The following is a 21,193-nucleotide window of genomic DNA, read 5'->3' on the forward strand; positions in this document are numbered from 1 at the left end:
TGAAATCCAATTTGACATCACTACAGGTAAATCAATCAGAGCAAGTCAACATCCTAAGAAATGGCTTTAATAAAAATAAAAAACTATGTGCTCACAGGACATGTCATTTATTTCGTTCTCTGCTGGAGGGTGAATTTTCAACCACTCAGCCAAAATCCATTAAACTCAAACTAGAAAAACAAAACAAGCTTTATATTTTTTAAGACATGTGCCTTTATGGACTAATATGCAGCAGTGACAAGGTTTATGGAGCAGCCATCAACAAAAGTGATTCGGTGTTTGCATAAGGTCACCCTCAGGTTAAAGCTGCATTGAAAACTGTGCGACAGGCTCTGATAACGTGTCACTTTCCCTCTCCCTCTCTGCCTGCCTCTGTTGATTCTATTCATTTCCCTCCTATTCAGTCCATCTCCATTCAGTTATGCCTTATTTACTAGCATGAATGCCATGTTGTGTTGCTCAGCCAAAGAGGTTGACTTCATTTGGCTGCTTTGTGAGAGGATGCTGTTTATCATTGCAGCAACATTCATTGAGATTCCAGGTTTCTCTCTGCATCCTTTCCTCTGCTGCTGGTCCATCAATCCAGACCTCATGATCTCCATTCTATTCATTTAGCCACAGAACAAAAATTCAAATTATACGCTTTACATACTCAATTTTGACTCACTCTTTTTCTGAGGAAAAGACAGTGTTTATCTTTATAATCTATAGGCTGTCGAACCCAAACAACTTTCAGCGAAGTATAATAATAAGCTTCGAATTCAAATACTATATAGAAAAAACCACCGAAACTTTACATTTATGGCATTTGTCATACGAAAAGTTATTCTAAAGGGTTAACAGCAAAAAGAAGGTATGAAATTGAAGTCATCTTAGGTCTACAGACCGAAATTTTCGACTAATGTTAACAGGTGACACTAGAATAAATGGACAAATAACTTAATATCTATAAAGATGGTTGCAAAATATGCATGATATGAGATAATAAACTATAATCTGAGCTAGAGGTAGCATATAGCTGTTAATTGAATATTTTCTGACGTCACAGATCTCCACGGCCTACCAGAAATGTAAAGTAAAATCTTTAAAATGAAAAATAAACCTGAAAGATTGTCGTTATTGTACGCTAAAGGTGGGGGAGCTCAAACTTTCACAGAAATGTTAAAGATATCTATTTTCCTCACCTGTAATTTAGGCTCTAATATCCAGTTATGGTAACAGAAAACCGGCAAACAATTAAGGAAATGTAATTGTAATTAGTCTTTTTTTCCTTTTTATTAAAGCAAAAAAAGATTTAAAAAAAATGCTTTTCAGATGTACTAATGTGCCTTGCTATAGTAATTACCATGAACTGATTTCAGGGATGAACAGAAAGCAAACTATTCTATCTTAGTTCATTTTAAAATTGCTTTTATTTGACTACAAAACGATGGAAGTAACGATAACTTTATAAAACAATAGCACATACTAACAAAGTGCAGAATAATAAAACAAGAAAAAATAATATGTGCAAAAGGTAGCAGTATACTGTATAAACCTATAAAGGAAAAGCGGATGCGATATATGAAAAATCAAAAAGGTGGATTTTCTTGTTGGATTTAAATGCTTTTTGTCTAGGACTATAAGACCAGTTGAATCCTCAGGGAAAGGAACAGGAGAACACAATAATACTCACATCGCCATTAAAGCACGTGGATTTAGCAGAAACAGCAGCCTGATCATGAATGCAACAGTTTTCATTAGCAGTAATAGAATGAGAGAAGATCTCAGGTGGGAAAACGTGTTGATCTGGTGTAGTGTTTACTTTTGCTGTGTCGCCTGTTAATACATAATGTCTGCAGACTCCATGCTTTACTTGAAAAATAATCTATAACCAATCTTTTCAAATATCTTTCTTGTTATCTGTCTATTGATAACAAGCTGCATTTTCTCCTCCATTGATTCTCTGAGTCAAATAATTAACATTAATATTTTAAGTTCCTCCAACCTCGAAGTTGGGATTTCCTGAGAAATATGGTTTTAACAGCAATTAAACCCCCAGAATTTAAATTGAAAATTAATCTTATGCATAAAAATATTGAAAACTTGAGTTTCTGCTGCTTTCATTAGGTCCAACCATGTTTTACAAAATTACTTCTAATATTCTTTTTCTGCTAATACATACCATGAGCATAAAAATGCAGGTTAGAGCTGGAGCAAAAACTGTCTACCTCAGTATTGCCCACTATGTCTTTTGAAACATATCGTTTGCCACAATTAACTCCTCTGTTGTCCTGTCATACTTTTTTCCTGTTATTTACTGTGTTAAGGAATCACTGTGGCATAAAATATATTCTTTTACTGAGCTCAAAATGGCAAAGTTTGATATTTCCGGGTAGAGTTTCAGTCTGTTGAGTATCAAAGCAACTAAACATGTCTTGTACTTCACTCTAAACTAATTAAATTAAAGAATGCAAATTTAGCTATCAGTACTTTTTGTCTTTATTGGTCACTTTATGCATTTCAGTATAGTTTAAGCTGATGTCTTCAAACCTAAGAGACATCCCTTAGCATACATTTATCTGAATTTAAAATGAATGAATTTGCAAGATTTGAGAAAGTGTTATCATACTAAGTATGTAACTCATACAGTGCTTATTAACTTAGACTTGTGAAATTAAAAGCCTTTATTTTAGGTCAAATCTATAGTTTGTTAAACTTAATTTAATTAGACATCAAACAAACTATTAGTACAGCATAATTAGTTAATTTCTTTCTGAAGTTAAGAGAACCATTTAACTGCTGATGGAATGGGCTGTTCACAGAAATAAAAAAACAACAAAAAAACAACAACAAAGTTTTATTGGGTGGAGATAAATGTCAGGATGTTTTATTATTTGTTGTTCATCCCTCCTACCAGGACCTCTCAATTGATAGCTTGTTTAAAGCCTGAACCAGCACCAAACAAAGCAACACGTTTATTTATTTATTAATTTTTTTCAGCTTTCTTTTTTAGACCTGTGCTCAGCTTTCTCAACTATTTCTAGAATAAATCAAGACTATGATAGACTGACCAGATTTAGCAAAAAAAACAACAACAACCTTTCAATGAAATCTGATGCTTAGAGGCAGCATGGCAGATCTGGTGCTATTTCATCCGAAATTGTAGGATGAGTACAGTTACCAGGAATTAATTTACAATGCAAACGTTTAGCAGAGAGGAGGCACTTCCAAACAAGCAGACATATTTTCTGTCCTGATATGTTCATCTACAGAGCATTAGTATAGAGTTCCCATCTAACGAGAGACAAGTATAAAGTCAAGTCTGTCTCATCTCCAAATTGATCCTGTCACAGGGATCTTGCACACAAAACCTAAGATGACACAATGGTGAAGTGCATGTGGACTGACCAGAAGGTCAGCCTGTCAAAAATGCAGCATGACAAATTTGATACAAGACTGTGTAGTGACTAAGTGGATGTGCACCTGCCTGAGAAAGAGAGCGAACTCAGCATTTTACTGTGTCTCAGCCTTTCTGATTGACGTGCTTGACAGAAATGGGCTGTAGAGGAGCAGAATCCTGAATGCTTTGATTGGGTTGCTTTTCCTCACCGGTTTAGACTGCACAAACTAAATGTAATGTATCTGTTGTAAAAAAAAAAAATGCAGTTGCATGCATTTCTTATAAATGTTGCCACTGTGGCAGCATCGGTAGGATTCAAGAAGCTTTACCACTCAGAAAAACTCTGCAGAAGTAGAAGGATAGAGAGAAACAGATTCATGTAAAGACAATCACAGATGGATTCTGATTCTGATAGTTTGCAGCGTCTGGAAGATGAACAGTTGGAGCTTCTACTGTTGAAAGACAGGAAAACATCACAACATAATCTATTTTCGACATTAACTGGAACCAAGAGAGTGGACTTTCATAGTTCTGCCCAAAGCCTCTTCCAACAGTCTGTGAACTGCCTGCTTGTGATCTGTGCATTTTTCAAACACGATAGGGCACTGTGTGACAAGGCTAAGGTGACAACAAAGCGGTTTAAAGATCACATCACTAGTCATTTTAGACTGTTATATGGAAGTGTCAGAGATCTTAACTCTACTCAGAAACTTTCAAGATTTCTCCAAAAGCAGATACAGAACCAGAAGCAAACAAATCTCAATCGACTCTACGACTGAAAGAAAATAAATTATACATTGTGGAGAAGTTAAAACCTAGTATGTGAGCAAACATTACAAATGTTTGGCAATAAAGGGATACATTTTGAAAATATAAAACCTTGGTCAAATTTTGAAAGACTCCTTTATAAAAGACAACTATTTCAATTTCAGCTTAATCTATGAGTCAGTGTTATAAGGTACTTTGTAGCCACAGCTGTGTTGTGGCAGACTGACAGAGGCAAGCCTGTCATACAGTTAGCATCATTGGTGGGGCTAAAACCAGCAACTCACTGTTTATAGGACAAACCCCAACATCACATTGTACTGTCCATATCTCTATGAAGATGAGAGAGCATGGGCTGCCCCATCAAAGAAACAGGTATTTGTATTTGTGTTGTTCTTCAGTCAGTGTCGAGGCTGGTACAGGTTTGTCCACTAGGTTAAGCAGTCATGTTCGTGTGAGAGTAAATCTCTTGTGGGCTCCAGCTGCTCCCCCAACATCTTACTGCACAGATGCACACCACTGTCTGTACTGAAAGGTTTGCATGTTCCAGAGATTTACATCCCATGAGTTCCCTATAAAGACTGGTGCAATGATTTCTTCTGCCTTGTTTCCTCTTGTTTGATTTCTTTTAGCCTCAGTTGTTTGTTGGAGGTCAGATAGATTTGCTTTAAAACTAAGAATAACCAAGACTATGTAAGAGAGTGTCTTATAATTACATTCTCATTTCATTTTCTCATTTTTTTTTTTAGATTATCTTAAGTCCTTTTACTTTAGTGGTATAAGTATCATTCCTTCAATTATAAAGTTTCCATTTTTTAATTACTGTCTTTTGGCTTCTGATAGGTTTCTTTTCAGCCTATGTCTGGCTCATCCAACTTCTGATTTGAACATAAATATAATTGAAAAAAAATGTTAGAAAATATCTCCAGATGGATAAACTCATTAAAATGGCAAAACCAACTGTTAAATCAGCAGTACCGCTGTGTCTCCAAACAGCTGGTAGTTGCATACAAGACAAAAGAGAAAATTCCCTCTGAAGCTTTACTGGTTATACCTTTAGGAATGTAAATCACAATTTACCAGTTTATATTCTCTTGTCTTACCACACTTGTACATGAGGAAAAGTTATCTTCTTGGATTTGGGGATTAGGTTTAGGATTCATGGTGCATTCACACCAAACCTGTTTTAAGCATCAAGGTGTTTGGCTGACATGCAAAGTCTCTGGGAGATAGTATCAAAAAGCGTCGTGGGCAAGTATTTTGGCATTTCAAGCACTAAGAGCAGCGTGTTTTCACTGATTAAGCATCCAGAGGGACAGATGATAGAGTTGGGAAAACTGAACTTTTGCAGCTGGACACTGAGCACTAACTAATCAGAGAAGCTGATGAAGGACTCCAGAACTATGAGAGATGAAGTAAAATACTCAGTTTTTTCCTACTTAAACTGTAATGTAATGTTTTTGTTTCTGTTTAAATGTTATCTCTGAGTTTTCATTGGTCTTATTTTCATTCTTGTGCTCTAGTTATTTTTGATTGTATTTGAGTTCTTAGATATTTCTTGTTTGCCCTCTAGTGTCAGTCTGCTTTTTCTCTAGCTCCCTTCTTGCCTTTGTTCACACCTGCTCCCAATTTGTTAATTAGCCTGGTCTTTGTTTCTCTCTCCCATTTATTCTCCTGTTCAGTCAGTCTTTCCTGGTTTGTTGTCATTACTTTGTCCCCTTCTTGTTGTGAGTATTCCTGGTTTTCAGCATTTTGTGATTTTTGTGGATTTATATTTTTTGATTTTTGCTTCTGTTGAACTTTTTGGATAATAAATATTCAAGTAACCCCCTTCAGTTTTAGTCTGCATTTGGGTCCTGACTGTCAAACCTCCCCCTCCCCCACTTGACAAAGCCAGGAGAATTGATTTTTTATGTATAAAGAAAAGAAAGTGCTCTGATTATTATTACTCCTCAAATATTTTCTTTATGAACTTTGGCAAAACAGTTTAAAAATACTATATTAACTCACAATCTGTAGGCACAAAATATTCTATTTTATATTTTGGTACTTTTTTTTTTTTTTTTTTACCACAGATCTAAAAAATGGCTTTCATTTTTACTCCCAACACTACCAGCTTACTGTATATGTGTGCCATCCCAAAATATAACAAAAAATTAAAGTAGTATCATAATCCCAATTACATTTTGATGTGTACTTTCTCAATTTAATACATGTTAAAAAGTGTGATAAAAAAATTTAACTACTTTTTTTCAACTAATGCCAGAATAGTCGAGATACCAAGGAACATAACAGAACAGCCTATAGAATCCGTTATCCAGAGCAGCCAGTGTCCAGAGCGTCTGATTTAAAAATGCACAGGCATCCCATTTGAGGCATTAGAAGCCTCAAAATGAGTTCCCAAGATAAGGCGTTTTCTGCACTAAGTGGGAGCGTTTTTTAATTATTCATTTGTTAGTGTTGGACTGTAACAGAAATCAGAAAACCCAACAAATAATCTGGAACAGAAAATATTTTAATAACAAGGACATTTTATTTTAAGAAAGTAAAGTATAAAACTCCTACTTTTCATATTAAACCTATCCAAGCATAAACTGAATACATATTAGAAAAGTATTTATTGGACATTGAAAAGAAAATTTCCCCTGTTTGGAATAAATATGATCAAACATTGCCAAGGAGGGATTTTGGCCAAACTTTAATAACCTTTCTTATATGCATAGTGTCTTCATATTTTAAAGATTCCGGGTGTCCTTTCGGTGCCGTCTGATCTATATTTCTCTCAGTTGCTTTGCAAATCCATTCAAGTCAGTGACTGTCTGGGTCATCCTACCAGCTTTTTCCCCTTTTTCTTAAACCATTTGGAAATTCCCTTGGTTGTGTGTTGGAATTTGGTTTTCTGAACAATTTACCTTTGTATTATCTTCAGATTCTAATCAATGAACTCCAAATTTTTTTAGTTCAACCCTCCTTTAATTACATGTCTAAATGCATTGTACACTAAAAACATTCCATATAGGAATACATTTTAGACAACGGAGTATTAGGGCCAAGCTATAGATTTGTTTTTTTTAATTCGAGAATAGAGTTGTAATATTATGAGAAAAAAGTCATAAAATCATGAGAATAAAGTCATAACATTATGAGAATAAAGTCATAACATTGCAATAAAGTCGCAATGTTATGAGAATAAGGTCGCAATATTATGAGAATAAAGTCATAATATTACGAGAACAAAGATTTATTTTATGACAACTCTTACAAAAAGCACTTTCTTTCCTAAAATAAGGAATGTCTAGCATCATCTGAAACTATACTTTGGCATTGGTTTGGCAAATAAGGAAATCTTTTAGCACACCAGCATCAAATTGGGCAGTGTATCAAAGTGGACTCAGGTTACTGTTTGGTGGAGCTGGTCGGCCTTCATATGCTGGCCGGAGCTCGAAGCTTTCTTTCTAAAATCCATTGTGGTATGATGACTTCATTGTTATAGTTTTTCAACTTTATTTCGTAACTTTATCACTTTATTCTCGTAAGTGATACAGTTTTATTCTTGTTATATTACAAACCTTATTCTCATAATGTTATAAACTTATTCACCTATTAAAATCTCTAGCCTGGCCCTTAAACTCCATCGTATAACATTTACTATATTTGCAATTCATTTTTTGTGAGGCACTATACATTTTCTGATGTATACATGACCCACTGATTTGTTTTGTTTTATATAGAACTTTGAAGAAACTAAGCTTCTTTCCGCTTGCTGAACTTGAACTGCTTGGCTGCTTCGGGTGACATGAAAAGAGATTGTTCCAGAGAGAATAAACAGCTGTTGTAAACTGACTAGCTTTTACCACTTCATGCAGAAAACTGTTCTGAATATTTCCTCCAGAGAGCTGAATCTCCAAAAACTGAAACTCAACCTGAATCATAGCCTCACACCAGCTTTTGCAAACACCCAAAGGAGTGCAGCAAAAAGAAGGACGTGAAACGGAGCTTCCCATAAAAAAAGCTCAGAGGCATCCAAATATTCATCATTGTAATTACAAATGCACTTAGAAACACTTTAATAAGATAAATTCTTGCTAAATATAAAACGGTATTTATCATGAGAAGTTCAGCCTAAATAAATCTACAATGTGTTAGAATCAAATTTTCAGCATTTTGTTATATCTGTGAAATATTTTATTATTAAGTTTGATTTGAATTGTTAATTTTTTGTGAACATGCACAATCAAAAAGCAGCCAAATAAGAACCAAAAAACATTTTTACTCATTAACTTATTAAAGCTCACAAAAATGTACTTTTCACAGACAAAATCTCATAAAGTTTCCTTCCCTCTCTCTTTTCCCATTCTCTTTTCTTTGATTTATCTTTCTCTTTTCCCAGCACTTCTGCCTCTCTGTGAATTTTTTCTGCAGTCCACCGTTGTGTGAAATGTAAAACAGACTGAGCTCTCCCTCCTGTGAGACAGACTACAGTTGGAGCAGAGCAGCACGGCCGCGTCCTCTCAGTGATTCCAAGGGAGGAAAACAAACATTTCTTTTCGAGCTGCTGCAGCTGACACATTCAGATTCTGTTAGCAGGAATTATCCTCAGCCCTGATGGGGTGAAAGGGCTGACAGCTGGTGTTACGCAGCACTGGAGCTCTGCTCAACCTGAACGCAGTAAAATAGATAGCACCTGGTTTGCATCAAGCTGGATTCAGTGGTCGACTAAAGCGTAAAATAGAAAACTAGTACAATGTCTTCCAAGGCTTGGTGGAAAGGTAACATATTCCACTACAGACACCTAAACAGATCCTAAAATAAATAAAGTTTTAATTGAACCCATGTGATCTTCACTATAATTTTTAGCAAATCTTTTTTTTCCATCCTTGTTTCACTTCCCTAAACTTTGAAGAGAAAATCTCATCAAATATATTCTAAAATATACATTTTAGTTGATGCACACTGACTTGATGATGAGGATACTCTTCCCATCACGTCAAAAGATCAATACGCCATGCCTTGGAAAGGTTTTTTACACGTTTAGATCCCTTTTTAATTTTCTCACAGTACAGTCATTAACTTTGATTTCTTTTCCAGTGATTTATATGATAAACATAAGTAAGCATTGCATAAATATGCAGTAGAATGAAAATCAACAGGAAGATCTTAAGTTGTACTTCATAAACAAGGTAGTATATTCATTTAAACCAGATCTGCTTGGCATTATAACCAGGATTAAAACACTGTTTTTTGTAATCATTTTTAAGTCTAGTAACACATTAAGAGAAAAAAAATATATCTGTAAGCAAAAATATTTAGAATATATTTAAATATTAATTTTTCCACCAATACCCCAGAAAATGTTTCCTCAGTTCCCGACCTTGAGGTCTTGTGTCCTGTATCTTTTAGATGTGTTTCTGCTTCCATTCACTGGAATAACATTCTTGAATCTACAGTATACAGTCAAATAACCTGATTAACTGACCCAGCTCTGTGGAAGTGAAGCAAATCTAGAAGATGCAAGACTTCAGACCTCAAGGCAGAGAACTGAGGAACCCAATTTATGTTTTCATGGAGTCAGTTAGGCTGGGTGCATCCCTAGGACTTTTTTGATAACATTTCCTATGGGTAGAACAAATGATTATCACCCTAAAGGTTGGATTTAAAACAAAAGATGTGAGAATACATGCTACTTAATCATTCATTTTAGTTTTTACACCTATTTACCAGGAATGCAAACATGGGGTGCTGTACATACAGACACATTAAGCCGCTGTTAGATCAGATAAAAATGATGTAGCAGTACTTAAAGCCCTTTAAAATCATTTAAATATCTGTGCTATTCTTATGTGTCTTCCTTGTAAAAGTGCAAACAAATAATTGACTTATGGTGCACTCAGACAAAACATGTTCCAGGCATTAGGGCATCTGGTTTACATGGAAAGTCTATGGTAGACGCCTCATTGAACGCTGTCGGCAGTGACGCCGAAGGGCCTAGAGGGCGGCCATCTCGGATCAGACCACAGTTCAGACAGCTGCTTTCAGAATGAGTAGGAGACGCCTTAGATCTCATTTTAATCACATGAAGGATAAGTCGAAGATAATATTACAATAATCTCTTACATGTCACAACCCCATAAAAAAGACAATACAAATTTTAAAAATGGAGCCTAGGCGGAAGTTGAACTGAAGAAACTCATTTGCTTTTCATGCATCCACCTGCGACACAGCCAATCAACTTTGAACCACACCTCCACGAAAGCCAATCGGCATCAAAGTTCATCTTAAAATGCCTCCGATACGCACCAGTCTGCTCCTGTGGGCAGGCGGCGGATGCGCTGTGTGACTTCATTCAGATGATACCGATTAAACCCACCTCCAGCCTCTCCCCCACCATCGTAGCTAAAACTTCATCAGAGTGTCATTCCTCCCGGACTCTTACTGCGTTCCCTGTCTCATCTTAACCGGTCCGGCAGAAGACTGCCATGTTGAGCCTGGTTCTGCCAGACGTTTCTTCCCAACGGGGAGTTTTTCCTCTCCACTGTCGCTTCATGCTTGCTCATCATGGACAGGTTCTCTCAACCTGTGTTATCCAACTGGACTTCCATCTTCCCTGAGTGAAGCTCTAGTATCCACTGGATCTCCTCATAAAGCTCAGCAGACCGTCTCGCTAACCAGCAGTCTACAGACTGACCAACTTCATCTATCGCCACTCCACCACCAGTTTCAGGCCTGGGGGGAAACAGCCCTATTCTTTGCTCCTGTTCATTCATATCAATCAAAATTAAGAGCTATGTTTCCTGCCAAGGTCTGAGCACCAAAGACAAGTAATTGTATCAATAAATCTCTCCTAATTGTCTTTTCTCTTTCTCTCTCTTCTTTTTGTGTGAGTTTTTTTTAGTAATTTTTAAATTTGGGTGCAAGGTCAGGTGACTTACCATTTCAGCTAGCCAGCTGCTATTTTACAGAAGTTTTAGGCAGTGCCCATTTTACATAAAGGGGTGCAATAAAAATTACCCTGGAGGGTAGCCTGACTTATGTCCATTTTTTCTTTATATCCAAAAAGCTCATGGTAAGCTTGAAATCAAGTTTGCATGGTGCCTCGGGGCTCAGTGGTGGAGCAGGTGCCTCATCTGCAGAGGCAATAGTTGTTTTCCTCAATTTATTCCTAGACCTGGCCCATTTGCTGTATGTATGTCTTCCACCTTTCTCTCTCTCTCTTTCTCTCTCTTTCTCTCTCTTTCTACTTCTTTCTTTCTTTGTTTCTTTGTTTGTTTGTTTCTTTCTTTCTTTCTTATCAAAAACGGGTCCAAAATTTGGTTTAGAAGAGCTTAATTTCAGAAAGAAAGAGCTAAACTAAACGTTGTCACAGCAACAATTGATTTTGATTTTTTCAAACAAGAAACAGTCTGGAATCTTGTGTTGCAGCAGGTACTTCCTGACATAAGGGCAAGGTTTGTAGAAGGTGTTTAGTTTGCTGTAAGTCTGGTTTCCACTTCAAAAAAAAAAAAACAAGCCACTGGACTTTGATTTCCAAGTTTGAAGACGTTTTCGCTTCCCATCCAGGAAGCTTTTTCAATTCAAAATTTCTGTATTAGTGTTGAGTTCCAAGCTTTATAGAGTAGCCCAACAAAGTCTTGTCATTGCTTAGAAAACATGCAAATTAAACCGAAAACAGATCCACCCCTTTGTAACGGGAAGTCGTTGAGGTTGTTGTTCGCCTGCAAATAAACCCAAAACTAGTCCATGCCTCTGCAATGAGGAGTCGTAGTCATTATTGGCCTGGCTTACAGGAGCGATGTTTTGACCACCTGCATGGCGATGAGGATAGAGATGATAGTGGGAAGGAATCAACTCTAGCGCTGCGTTATATGTTTTCGAGAACTGAAACCTGAGTTCACCTCCTCTGTTCGTTTTGTTTTCTCTTACAATTTTTTATCTTTTAAGTGCTTCCTTACCTGCAGCACTTTCAAACCATTATTTATCTGTTTTTAGGGAAGGGGTTTCTCACACAGTGGAGCTAAGCTTAAGTGGTTCTCCTTTTTATGAGAATTGCAACATAGCAACAAAACAAACAGACTATAAAAAAACATTTTCCCCGAAAGCCAATAAATAGCAGCAAAGATAAAATTCTCTGTGAGAAGAGCTACTGAAAATGTAGTGTCAGAGTGCCTCCATCGTGGATTTATTTTCATACGGTTTAAACAAATGCTTCCAAAACTGTTCCTCCACAATACAAAGCTTTTAGTTTTTTTTTTTTACTTACAAGCATAAGTCATTGCAAAACTGCTCCCAGTGTCCACCATGTCCACCTGCGGAACCAGTTTGGGAACGTCCTGATGTTGTGCCAGGGCGAAGCGAAAAACCTCATACTCATGGGAACCAGTGGGGAAAAGGCCTCCTGTTCAATACAAAAACATTAGGTAAGTATCGTTCCTGAATAAAACATTATTTCTTCAGAAAAAGGAAAAATAATTACACAGAATTTTTAGGGAAGAACTTTATAATGACCCAGGGATATGAGATCCCTGCCTTCAAAATAAACAACACCTCAATGCAGAGGAGCCAATGCATAAATCTGGCTAACATATCTGTTTTCATCTCTGCCATACAAGTACTTTAAACAAGAATGTAGTTATGACACAAACTACAGTAAATCAACAACTAGAAGACATTTTAGGCACATCTTTAGCAATAAATATTAATTCAGTCGGATTCTACCGATCTCTAGACCACATCCCAGAATCACTATTTTGTAGCCAACTTTGGTTATAAGTTGCAGATGTAACACTAATTAAAATATAAATATGTGATCACCTTCATGTTAAACAGGATTTCTTCCACAACCAAGCTGTTCAATTTTGGCAAAAAATAATTAGTGTATTGCAGTAAATGCTGTTAAAAGCCTCTTCTCATGGCTCTTATTTCATGCAATCGAACCACTCACTCTCACTCAACATAATGGTTTTCAGGGTTTCCTTGAAACAATCGTAAGACCTAACTGGTCAGCAGCTCTTACACATAACACATCTGTTTTCAGTGAACTTTTCCTCTGACTGCAACCAAACTGCCTTATTTGTTTTTCTATCAGATCATACCGCAAAGAAAACGATAAAACTGTGTGCCAGTCGAAATATAAAGTGATTAGCATCCAGGTAGCAACTTTCCAGGATCTAAAATAGACCAAACTGAGGAAATGATTTATACCAAAAGAACAGTTAACTCAAAGAAATTTTCTCATCCCCAAAATTCATATTAATGTATATTTCTGAGGTTAAGATGTTCCTGTTGGTTTAGAGTTGTTTTTTTTAGAGCATCTGTGTTTTATGAATTGTTATGATTTTGCCTTTTAGATTACTTACATTCGGCTTTTATAAGGACACAGTCTATACTGTAGGATCTGTTGATCACTGAGGGCCTGGTTCCTGACCTTTATTTTTTCTTGGTTCAGACTTTTAAACACAAAACATGAACTGCAAACAGTTTCTTTTAAACAATTCAATTTAATCTCTGTGTTGATTGAGTGTAGGTATTTTTTTCTTGACATTTCTACACTTTTTACTGTAGTTTGATTCTCTGAGAAGAGGTTTTAAATGAGGTGCATGGAAATTTTGGAAGTACAAATTTGCACTTACTTTTGTTTTTGTAAGTCTGCTTAATATATACAGTATATAGCGGATGATTTAAATATGTCAATCCTTACCATCCAGCAGTGCAATTTGTGAAACCTGAAAGTACATGTGGGTGCAGTTGTTGTCTATTTTAAGCATATTTAAATATCAGCTCAAACTCACATGTAAAAATGTTTAGAATTGTGTCCACAATGGAGGCACAATCACAGACAATGGAGAGAGTTTTTGTGTGCATGTGAGCATAAATTGACTGGCAAAATAACAAAAGACGTCTGTGGCCTACACAAATTAGCAGTAGGTAGAAATGTTGCATATAAAGAAGAAAATGAAGAAAATGTTTCCTGGTTTTCTGATTATTATTTAATCCTCTAAGTTTAACTTTGGTTAATTTGATCTTTTCTCATAATAATTTAGATTGCTTAAACCTTTTAATATTTCAGTTTAAATTGACACATTTACATGAAAACCTTCATTGTAGAGGGATTCTCAAGAATCGTGACAGAGAGACCAACGCAAACCAGTAAGATACTTCATAAATAATAATAATAAAAAAGAAGAATCCATGGTTTTCAAACTGTTTTAGAACTTCTAACCTTCAGGGCATCTGACACAATTGGATGAACATCTCAGATGTATTTTTACTTCTAATTGGTGATGAAGTATTTAGTGTGATGTAAAAGGAAATTTTTATTTAGGTATTACCACAGGGCCCTTTTCCCCATACCTGCAGTGACTTGTAAGAATATATATAAAATCTCCCCTGCTAATCTTCAACTAAAGTTTAAACCTGTGTGGAGCATAACCAGTAATGGTCCTGTAGAAAGAACCAGTGCTTGGATATATTTACAGCTCTTTTATGGTCAAAATGGAGTGAAGTGTTCCCTTATCACATAAAATCTGGAGAGAAAATATGACAACATTTCAAAAGGTCCAGGTTTCATAACATGTTGCACTTTCCTTTCTATACTTTTAACTTAATAATAACAAAACAAATGATTATTCTGTTCAATCGAGGTGTTCTTCTTAACATAAGAGGATTATTAAAGACCTGGCAAAGAAGATGTCAGAGCAATATACATTTTTTTAAGTTGTTGATAAACTTTTGACATGTTAAAATATTATTTTAAAGATAGAATTTATTGAATGGACCCAAGCCCTAAAAGGCTGGAAGTGGTCCATCTGCTGTGACAGAAGGGCTTGCTGATTCATAAAAATAAATATGCGGAAAAACCGAATGGTCTGAAGCCAAAACTGCTGAAAGCTAATTAGTATTCAGGCTCAGACTGCAGGAAGGGGTTTCACTTCAGAAAAAAAAAAAAAAAGAACATGATGCCTCATCAGCATCAAACCTGGGAGCAAACTGCAGCGGGAGTCCTTACTGGTTGGCTGATGAGTCACAAAAATGATCCACTCGGCACAACACAGCTTCAGAAACCACACCAGCAACTCTGACTACAGCAAAAAAAAAAAAACAATCTGAGGAAATATTGAGGAAATATTGCTGAAATAATATTTCATAGAGAGGTGGGATAATTTATTTTTAGGAAAAAAATAAAATAAAATAAAAAACAGTGTAGGAAATTACTCACTTTTCAGTGGTAATATCAAACTCCTATTACCATAACAATGAATCTATTATTAACGTTATTGGGAGTTGTAAAAATTGAGAAATTATTTTCTGTACTTAAGAATTTAATCACCACAAAAAAAAAATGAGCCAAATAAAAACTCTGTATGCTGATCTTCTTTAGTAAGGAGATATTTCAGCAAAACCTGTTATGTAGGCTGTTCCCCGTGAGGGAGCTTACGCCTTGATGCGTATCATAATTTCTTTATGCCTAGAGTGATCAGTCTTTAAACAACTCTTTAGAAATATGTCTTCATATAGAAGTAAATTACCCTTAGAGACTTAAACTTTAACATTATTTAATCTGTTTAGCAGATAAATTGTAAATTTGCCAAACAATGAAGAGCCAAAAAAAAAAAACACACTTTCCGATAATTCTTATACCTAAGTGAACTGTGTCCACCGGGTAGGTGTCTGTCTTTAGTGTGTTATCATTTGACACACCCATCTTTTCACAAATCTTGCCTTAATTTCCTGCTCCATCTTTCTCCTAAGGATCATAGACATGTGTTCCTTTATATCAGCCTGGTCCCTGAGAAGAGAAACTTTATTATTTATAAGTAATATAAGCCATTATGTCTATTTAGGTTGCTCTGGATCTTCTTATTCTTTTCCCCTAACCTTGTGACTTAGGTAATGAAGATGATTACTCTTGTCCTGAAAATAGAGATATCTGCTTCACATTATTAAAAACCTATGATATAGATCATCTATGAACTTTGTTTGGGTGAGGAGCATATTCCCTGGCTAGAGCTTAGGACTCATTACATTGTATAATTTGCTACTGCTAGCAGCTAACGTCCTACCAACTTGTCTAAGAGTAGGCATTTCTAAATCTGCAGTGGTTCATGTAGATCAAAGTAGTGTATTCTACAACCAACAATCAGCCGATACAATGTTTAGTTACCATGGAAACTAAAAATGGACAGGTGGGCAGGTATTACTGACCAACCTGTAAGTCAGCCTTTAGAGAAAAGTCCTGCTGCTGCTTGAATGCCAAGAGTTGTAACAGGTGCTGTTTGATCTTAGGGTGCCAGGAGACTGCATAGCCCACCACACACAATACAATTTCACAAATCAGAAAGGGCTTGAACATGTAACACCTTACATAGAATTATAATTTCTCAATGATAACCTGTCTTGCAGAGGAAGAAATAGGATAACATGTTGGTAGGATTTATTGTAAATAATAAGGTGAGCTTTTGAAAAGATTTAACCCTGCTCAAATAAAGCTTGAAGGAATAAATGTGTTGTGCTGAATTGCTATACAAAACTGTTGTCTAAGCTAACATAATCAGATACTAGTCTAGGCAGCTATAACCATGCAAATTACAATAAATACATCACAACTCTTCATTGTTTGTTTTATGTCTCTGAGAGGCACTATTGTTCCAGAAAACATGTATATAAGCGACAATTGCTCCCCTGGGTCACCGGTCTATTGTTTGATGTGAGTTGCTTACTCAAGAAAGTTGGGTCTTCATTTGCTTAAAACAGCAGCCCCACAATTCCAGGTTGCTGAACAGCAAGGCTCCAGAATTAACAAAGAGTTTTAAATATGTTTTGAATCATATTTACAAAAACTGAGAAAAATCAGGTTGCCTCAAGACTGTTGCTATTGGCAAGAAGACTGACTAAGAAGAAGAAGAATCTGCACAGCCATATCTGATAACACTGTGACTTACTGTAATTCCTGGTATCACTGTTTTAGATTAGTTAGTTGAGCAAACTATTTAAATCTACATTAATGATACATTTGTGGGGGTGTACAAAACTACTTAAAAAAATCAGGACTACGTTATGCTTGTTTGTATGTGTACTGTTCTTTTACCCTGTACAGTGCAACTCTACAGCAAAGCTATTCAGTGTAGCTTATTATTTTCCTGTAATTTCACGCAATGTTAATTCAGTTCAGTCAGATTTTGTACATTATTTTACTATAAAATGGTATCCAAACACATTGTCCGTAATTCTAAAAAAAATAATGCTAAAAAATGCCATTGTGACTGGTTCTGTGAGATATAATTTGCTATCAAAGTTGCTTTTATATATTATATATTTTAAGTTATTTTGAATATTGCTACCTGATATTGCTTTACATAAATGTAACACTGCAAAAAAATGAAATCTAAATAAGTCATTTTTTCTTAAAATAAGTGCATTTTTTCTTGAATTAAGGATTTAAGTGAGATACTTTGCCAATGGAACAAGACAATTTACACTTAAAATAAGAAAAAACAACTGCATTGTCTTATTTCAAGTGCATAATATCTAGATAGCTTATTTTAAGAGTAAAAATACTCATTCCATTGGCAAATCATCTTATTTACCTATTCAAATTAAGGGTAAATACCTTTAAATTAAGGGTAAATACCCTTAATTTAAGACATTTTTACTAATTTTGAGATCATTTTTGCAGTGAACTAAAATTGTTAATGTTACTGAGTCATTAAACCCTCCCTATTCCCATTTTCCGGAACCACATCACTAATAATGATCGATAACAGAACTATTTCATCTATAACTGAAGCCAAAATAATACAGAACATAGGAGAGAAAATAGTAGCCTATGGCTGCACTAACATTCTCCAGAGCTGATCTTTACAACTGTGAAAAAACCACCTATGAAAACCCCAAACAACCCCCACTGATCAACTCTGACGCTGTCCATAGTGCTGAAAATTAGTTGCTGTTTAAATGTCTCTTTCGTGTAATGCAATCCTTATAACTTGTCATTATTAAAAAGCATTTTTTTTTTTTGTTATAGTCAAAATATCAGTTAATTATAATACAATTTAATAAACATAATACTGCCACTCATAATCTGCATATGTTGTAATGCATCAATTATTGACCGTGGGGGATACTTTTTGGGAAACGACGTGAGTTGTGGGTAAGATTTTATTTTATTACGTTTAGTATGAGATCAAATATTCAGCTGCTACTTACCGATATTGATGTTACTTGGAAAACTTGTGCCGCCGCAGAACCCAGTCAGCAGCAGCAGCAGCAGCAGCAGTGGGGAGACCGGAAAACTCTGCAGGCACATGTTTCTTCCAGCAGCAGTTGCAGCACCGAAAGGAGACCCAGTGTAGTCTATGTAATCCAATTCACGCCGTGGCCGGCAGGGATACACCTCAGCCGGGCCACAGACGCGGTGCGCTCTGACTCTTTCTTTTGTTTCCCTCTTATCAAACATCAATATAGTTGAAGCGCAGCGCTCTGCCGCCGCGTCAGCTGTGAGTCCCTTACTCTTTGTTCAATGTTGATGTATTCTCACCTCCTCACTTTCTCTCCAATATCTCCTCCCCTTCCTCCCCTCCCTCTCTCTCTCTCTCTCTCTCTGAATCCCTAAATTTTCTGCCTTCTTTGATCCAGACATTTCTCCTGAAGTCAGCCAACCAAAAATCTGAACAACTTAACGCAGCAAGGTTTTTTTCTTCCCTTTTCCCCTCTTAGAATCAGGTTGAACTTTGTGAAAACATGTAGTTTTTGTTAACAAAGGTCTGTGCAAAAATTAAAGTTATTTCTTTGAGCACTAAGATATTTTCATTCATTAAACGAGTACCAAAAATCTTGCCTACATGTGTATATACAATCTTTTGGTTCTTTGTTTCAGATTATTGTCAGTGACTAAACAACACAATTTTGTATGTCCTTGTATTTATGACCTGTACTTATATAGTGCTTTTTCAAGTCAGAGGACTTGACCATAATGCTTCACACTTCATTCAGTCATTTACACACACACACCCAAACACACACACTGATTCTGACAAGCCACATTGTAACCACAGCTGCGCTGGGGCTCACTGACAGAAGCAAGGCTCCCGTACAGTTCCAGACACCACCATCAGTGTATTTGTCATGCACAGTAAATATGCGTGATGTCTTATTCTTTTTAATAAACAAATAACAGAAAACAAAAGCAGTGTTAAGCTTTTTTCTAGATTACCCTTTTAAACCCTGTACTGTAGGTTATATGTTTTCTCTTCTTTGAGTTTTGTGTCTTTACTGCCCCCTATTGATGGCAGATCTGTAATGATTTATGCACAAAAATATTCTAGATAAATTAAACACCAAATCCAAGATTCTCGAGACAATGGGAACTGAGATTTTCACAAACTGTTAACTTTTTACAAAAATATAATTTTTTTCAACCTGATGATAAAATGTAAAGAAAGTAAGAAACATTTAGAAAGCTTGAGTTAACTAAGTTGTGTACGTTAACCTTTCTTTTTTTCCCTTTCCAATTAATATTTTGCTGTTAAGTTTTCTAAATGAACGTATTCCCCGTTTGGTTTCATACTTCTTAATCTATGTTCAAATCAAAATTTCATGCGGTTTCATAACATTTTGCGTGCTTGTGCTGGGAGCTGTTTTGTCCGACACAAACAAAAAGCACCAGCTGCTCTTTAAAAGCCTTGTTGTTGCCTTCAGGTCCAACATGCAACATTAAATTATCTAAAACAGCCACTGGGTTCATAAAAGAATGTGGTTTCTGTGGTTTTTCCATAAAGGAGGCTTGCAGGATGAATAAATGATGATTGCATTGCACCCACTCAACTGTGGTTTAGTCATGGAGAATGCATGTCCTTAAATCTGTGTTAAGCTGCTTTATAATGCTCTGATTCTTCTTCTGTCATTGTACAAAATGATAAAAGAATCGAATGAAGCATGCTCAATGATAATTCAGTTATTTTTGTCCTCTGTGTTTGAACCATGACCCCATACTTACTAGCAAAGAGAGTGGCCAATAATAATGAAGTAAGTTGCTAAAGATTCACATTTTTAATTGTTGATTTTTGAGTAAAGCTTTAAAAGCAAATAATTTAAAGATAACTGGTCAAATATTTTCCACCACATTTGGTTCTAGGAGAAAATGCTATGACAGTGCATCAAAATTTAAGGTGATTAGATCTGGAAATGGCAGATTTATTCCAATGCTGAATGCTGTCTACTATTGAAAAACCAGCTATGGGCTCATGAACATCAGAACTGAGCTACAGGGTAATTGAAATATTTTTTTTTCTTCTTTTGTTATTGCTGTTTGCAATGGAAAAGGCACACAGACAGAAGGTTTGGAGTACATAAGGCAATTTTTTTTTTCTAGAAAGTGTTTAATCGTAGCAACCAAGAAGATGTGACTCTAATATGTATCTCCTACCAACCTACTCTTAAATAAATGTATACAGTTTATAATATAAGTCCAGTTACAGAGCTAAATTGCTTTAGGAGAGCAGAGAATTGTTGACTTGATCTCCTGCTCACTTATAGAGTTCACTTTTGTCAAACAAATTCTTTGTATTCTCTATTTAATATAACTGTGTTTTCATCAAATTACTAAAATATATACCATAAACTGTTGACATGGCATGAAACTATATACTTTTCAGTGTCAATACAAAATCTATTGAGTCTAAAAAGATCCAACAGTATCCTTCAAAAGAAAAAGACAGCAGTGACATATTGAAATAAAAAATAATCTAGAGGATTTCTTTAACATAAAATAACCTCCCTTTTATACTTTTTAGAGGTGTAAATAACATCCTTAAAATCTATAACCTCTGTTATAAAAAGTTGATGGATTCTTTTCTCCATCTCAGTGTATAATTTACCTTGAACTTGACTTATGAGGATTCTGTAAATCTATTCACCCTTAAAGAATGCATTTTACCACTTCTAAGCATGCCCAATATGAAAACTTTCAGAACTCTCTGCTCCAAGTAGCCATTATTGCTGTTGTCTTTAACCCAATTTTCTGTGTGTACAGAAAAAAATATTAATTTCCCTTCA

General features: G+C 35.7%; 1 protein-coding gene across 1 annotated transcript in view; it reads right to left on the minus strand.

Annotated features, from left to right (window-relative positions):
* Positions 1–18,641, minus strand: part of LOC107090284 (glutamate receptor 1-like) — a 112,105-nt gene extending 93,464 nt beyond the window's left edge. The window contains exons 1-2 of the mRNA XM_015383587.1: positions 18,347–18,641; positions 12,405–12,539 (exon numbers count right to left, since the gene is read on the minus strand). Coding sequence (XP_015239073.1) covers positions 12,405–12,539; positions 18,347–18,596 — 385 coding nt within the window. The 5' untranslated portion in view covers positions 18,597–18,641. The remainder of the gene's footprint in view (positions 1–12,404; positions 12,540–18,346) is intronic.
* Positions 18,642–21,193: the final 2,552 nt, after the last annotated feature.

The sequence above is a fragment of the Cyprinodon variegatus genome, unplaced genomic scaffold, assembly GCF_000732505.1.
Source record: "Cyprinodon variegatus isolate N-32 unplaced genomic scaffold, C_variegatus-1.0 Scaffold288, whole genome shotgun sequence".
In the NCBI taxonomy this organism is placed as follows: Eukaryota; Metazoa; Chordata; class Actinopteri; order Cyprinodontiformes; family Cyprinodontidae; genus Cyprinodon; species Cyprinodon variegatus.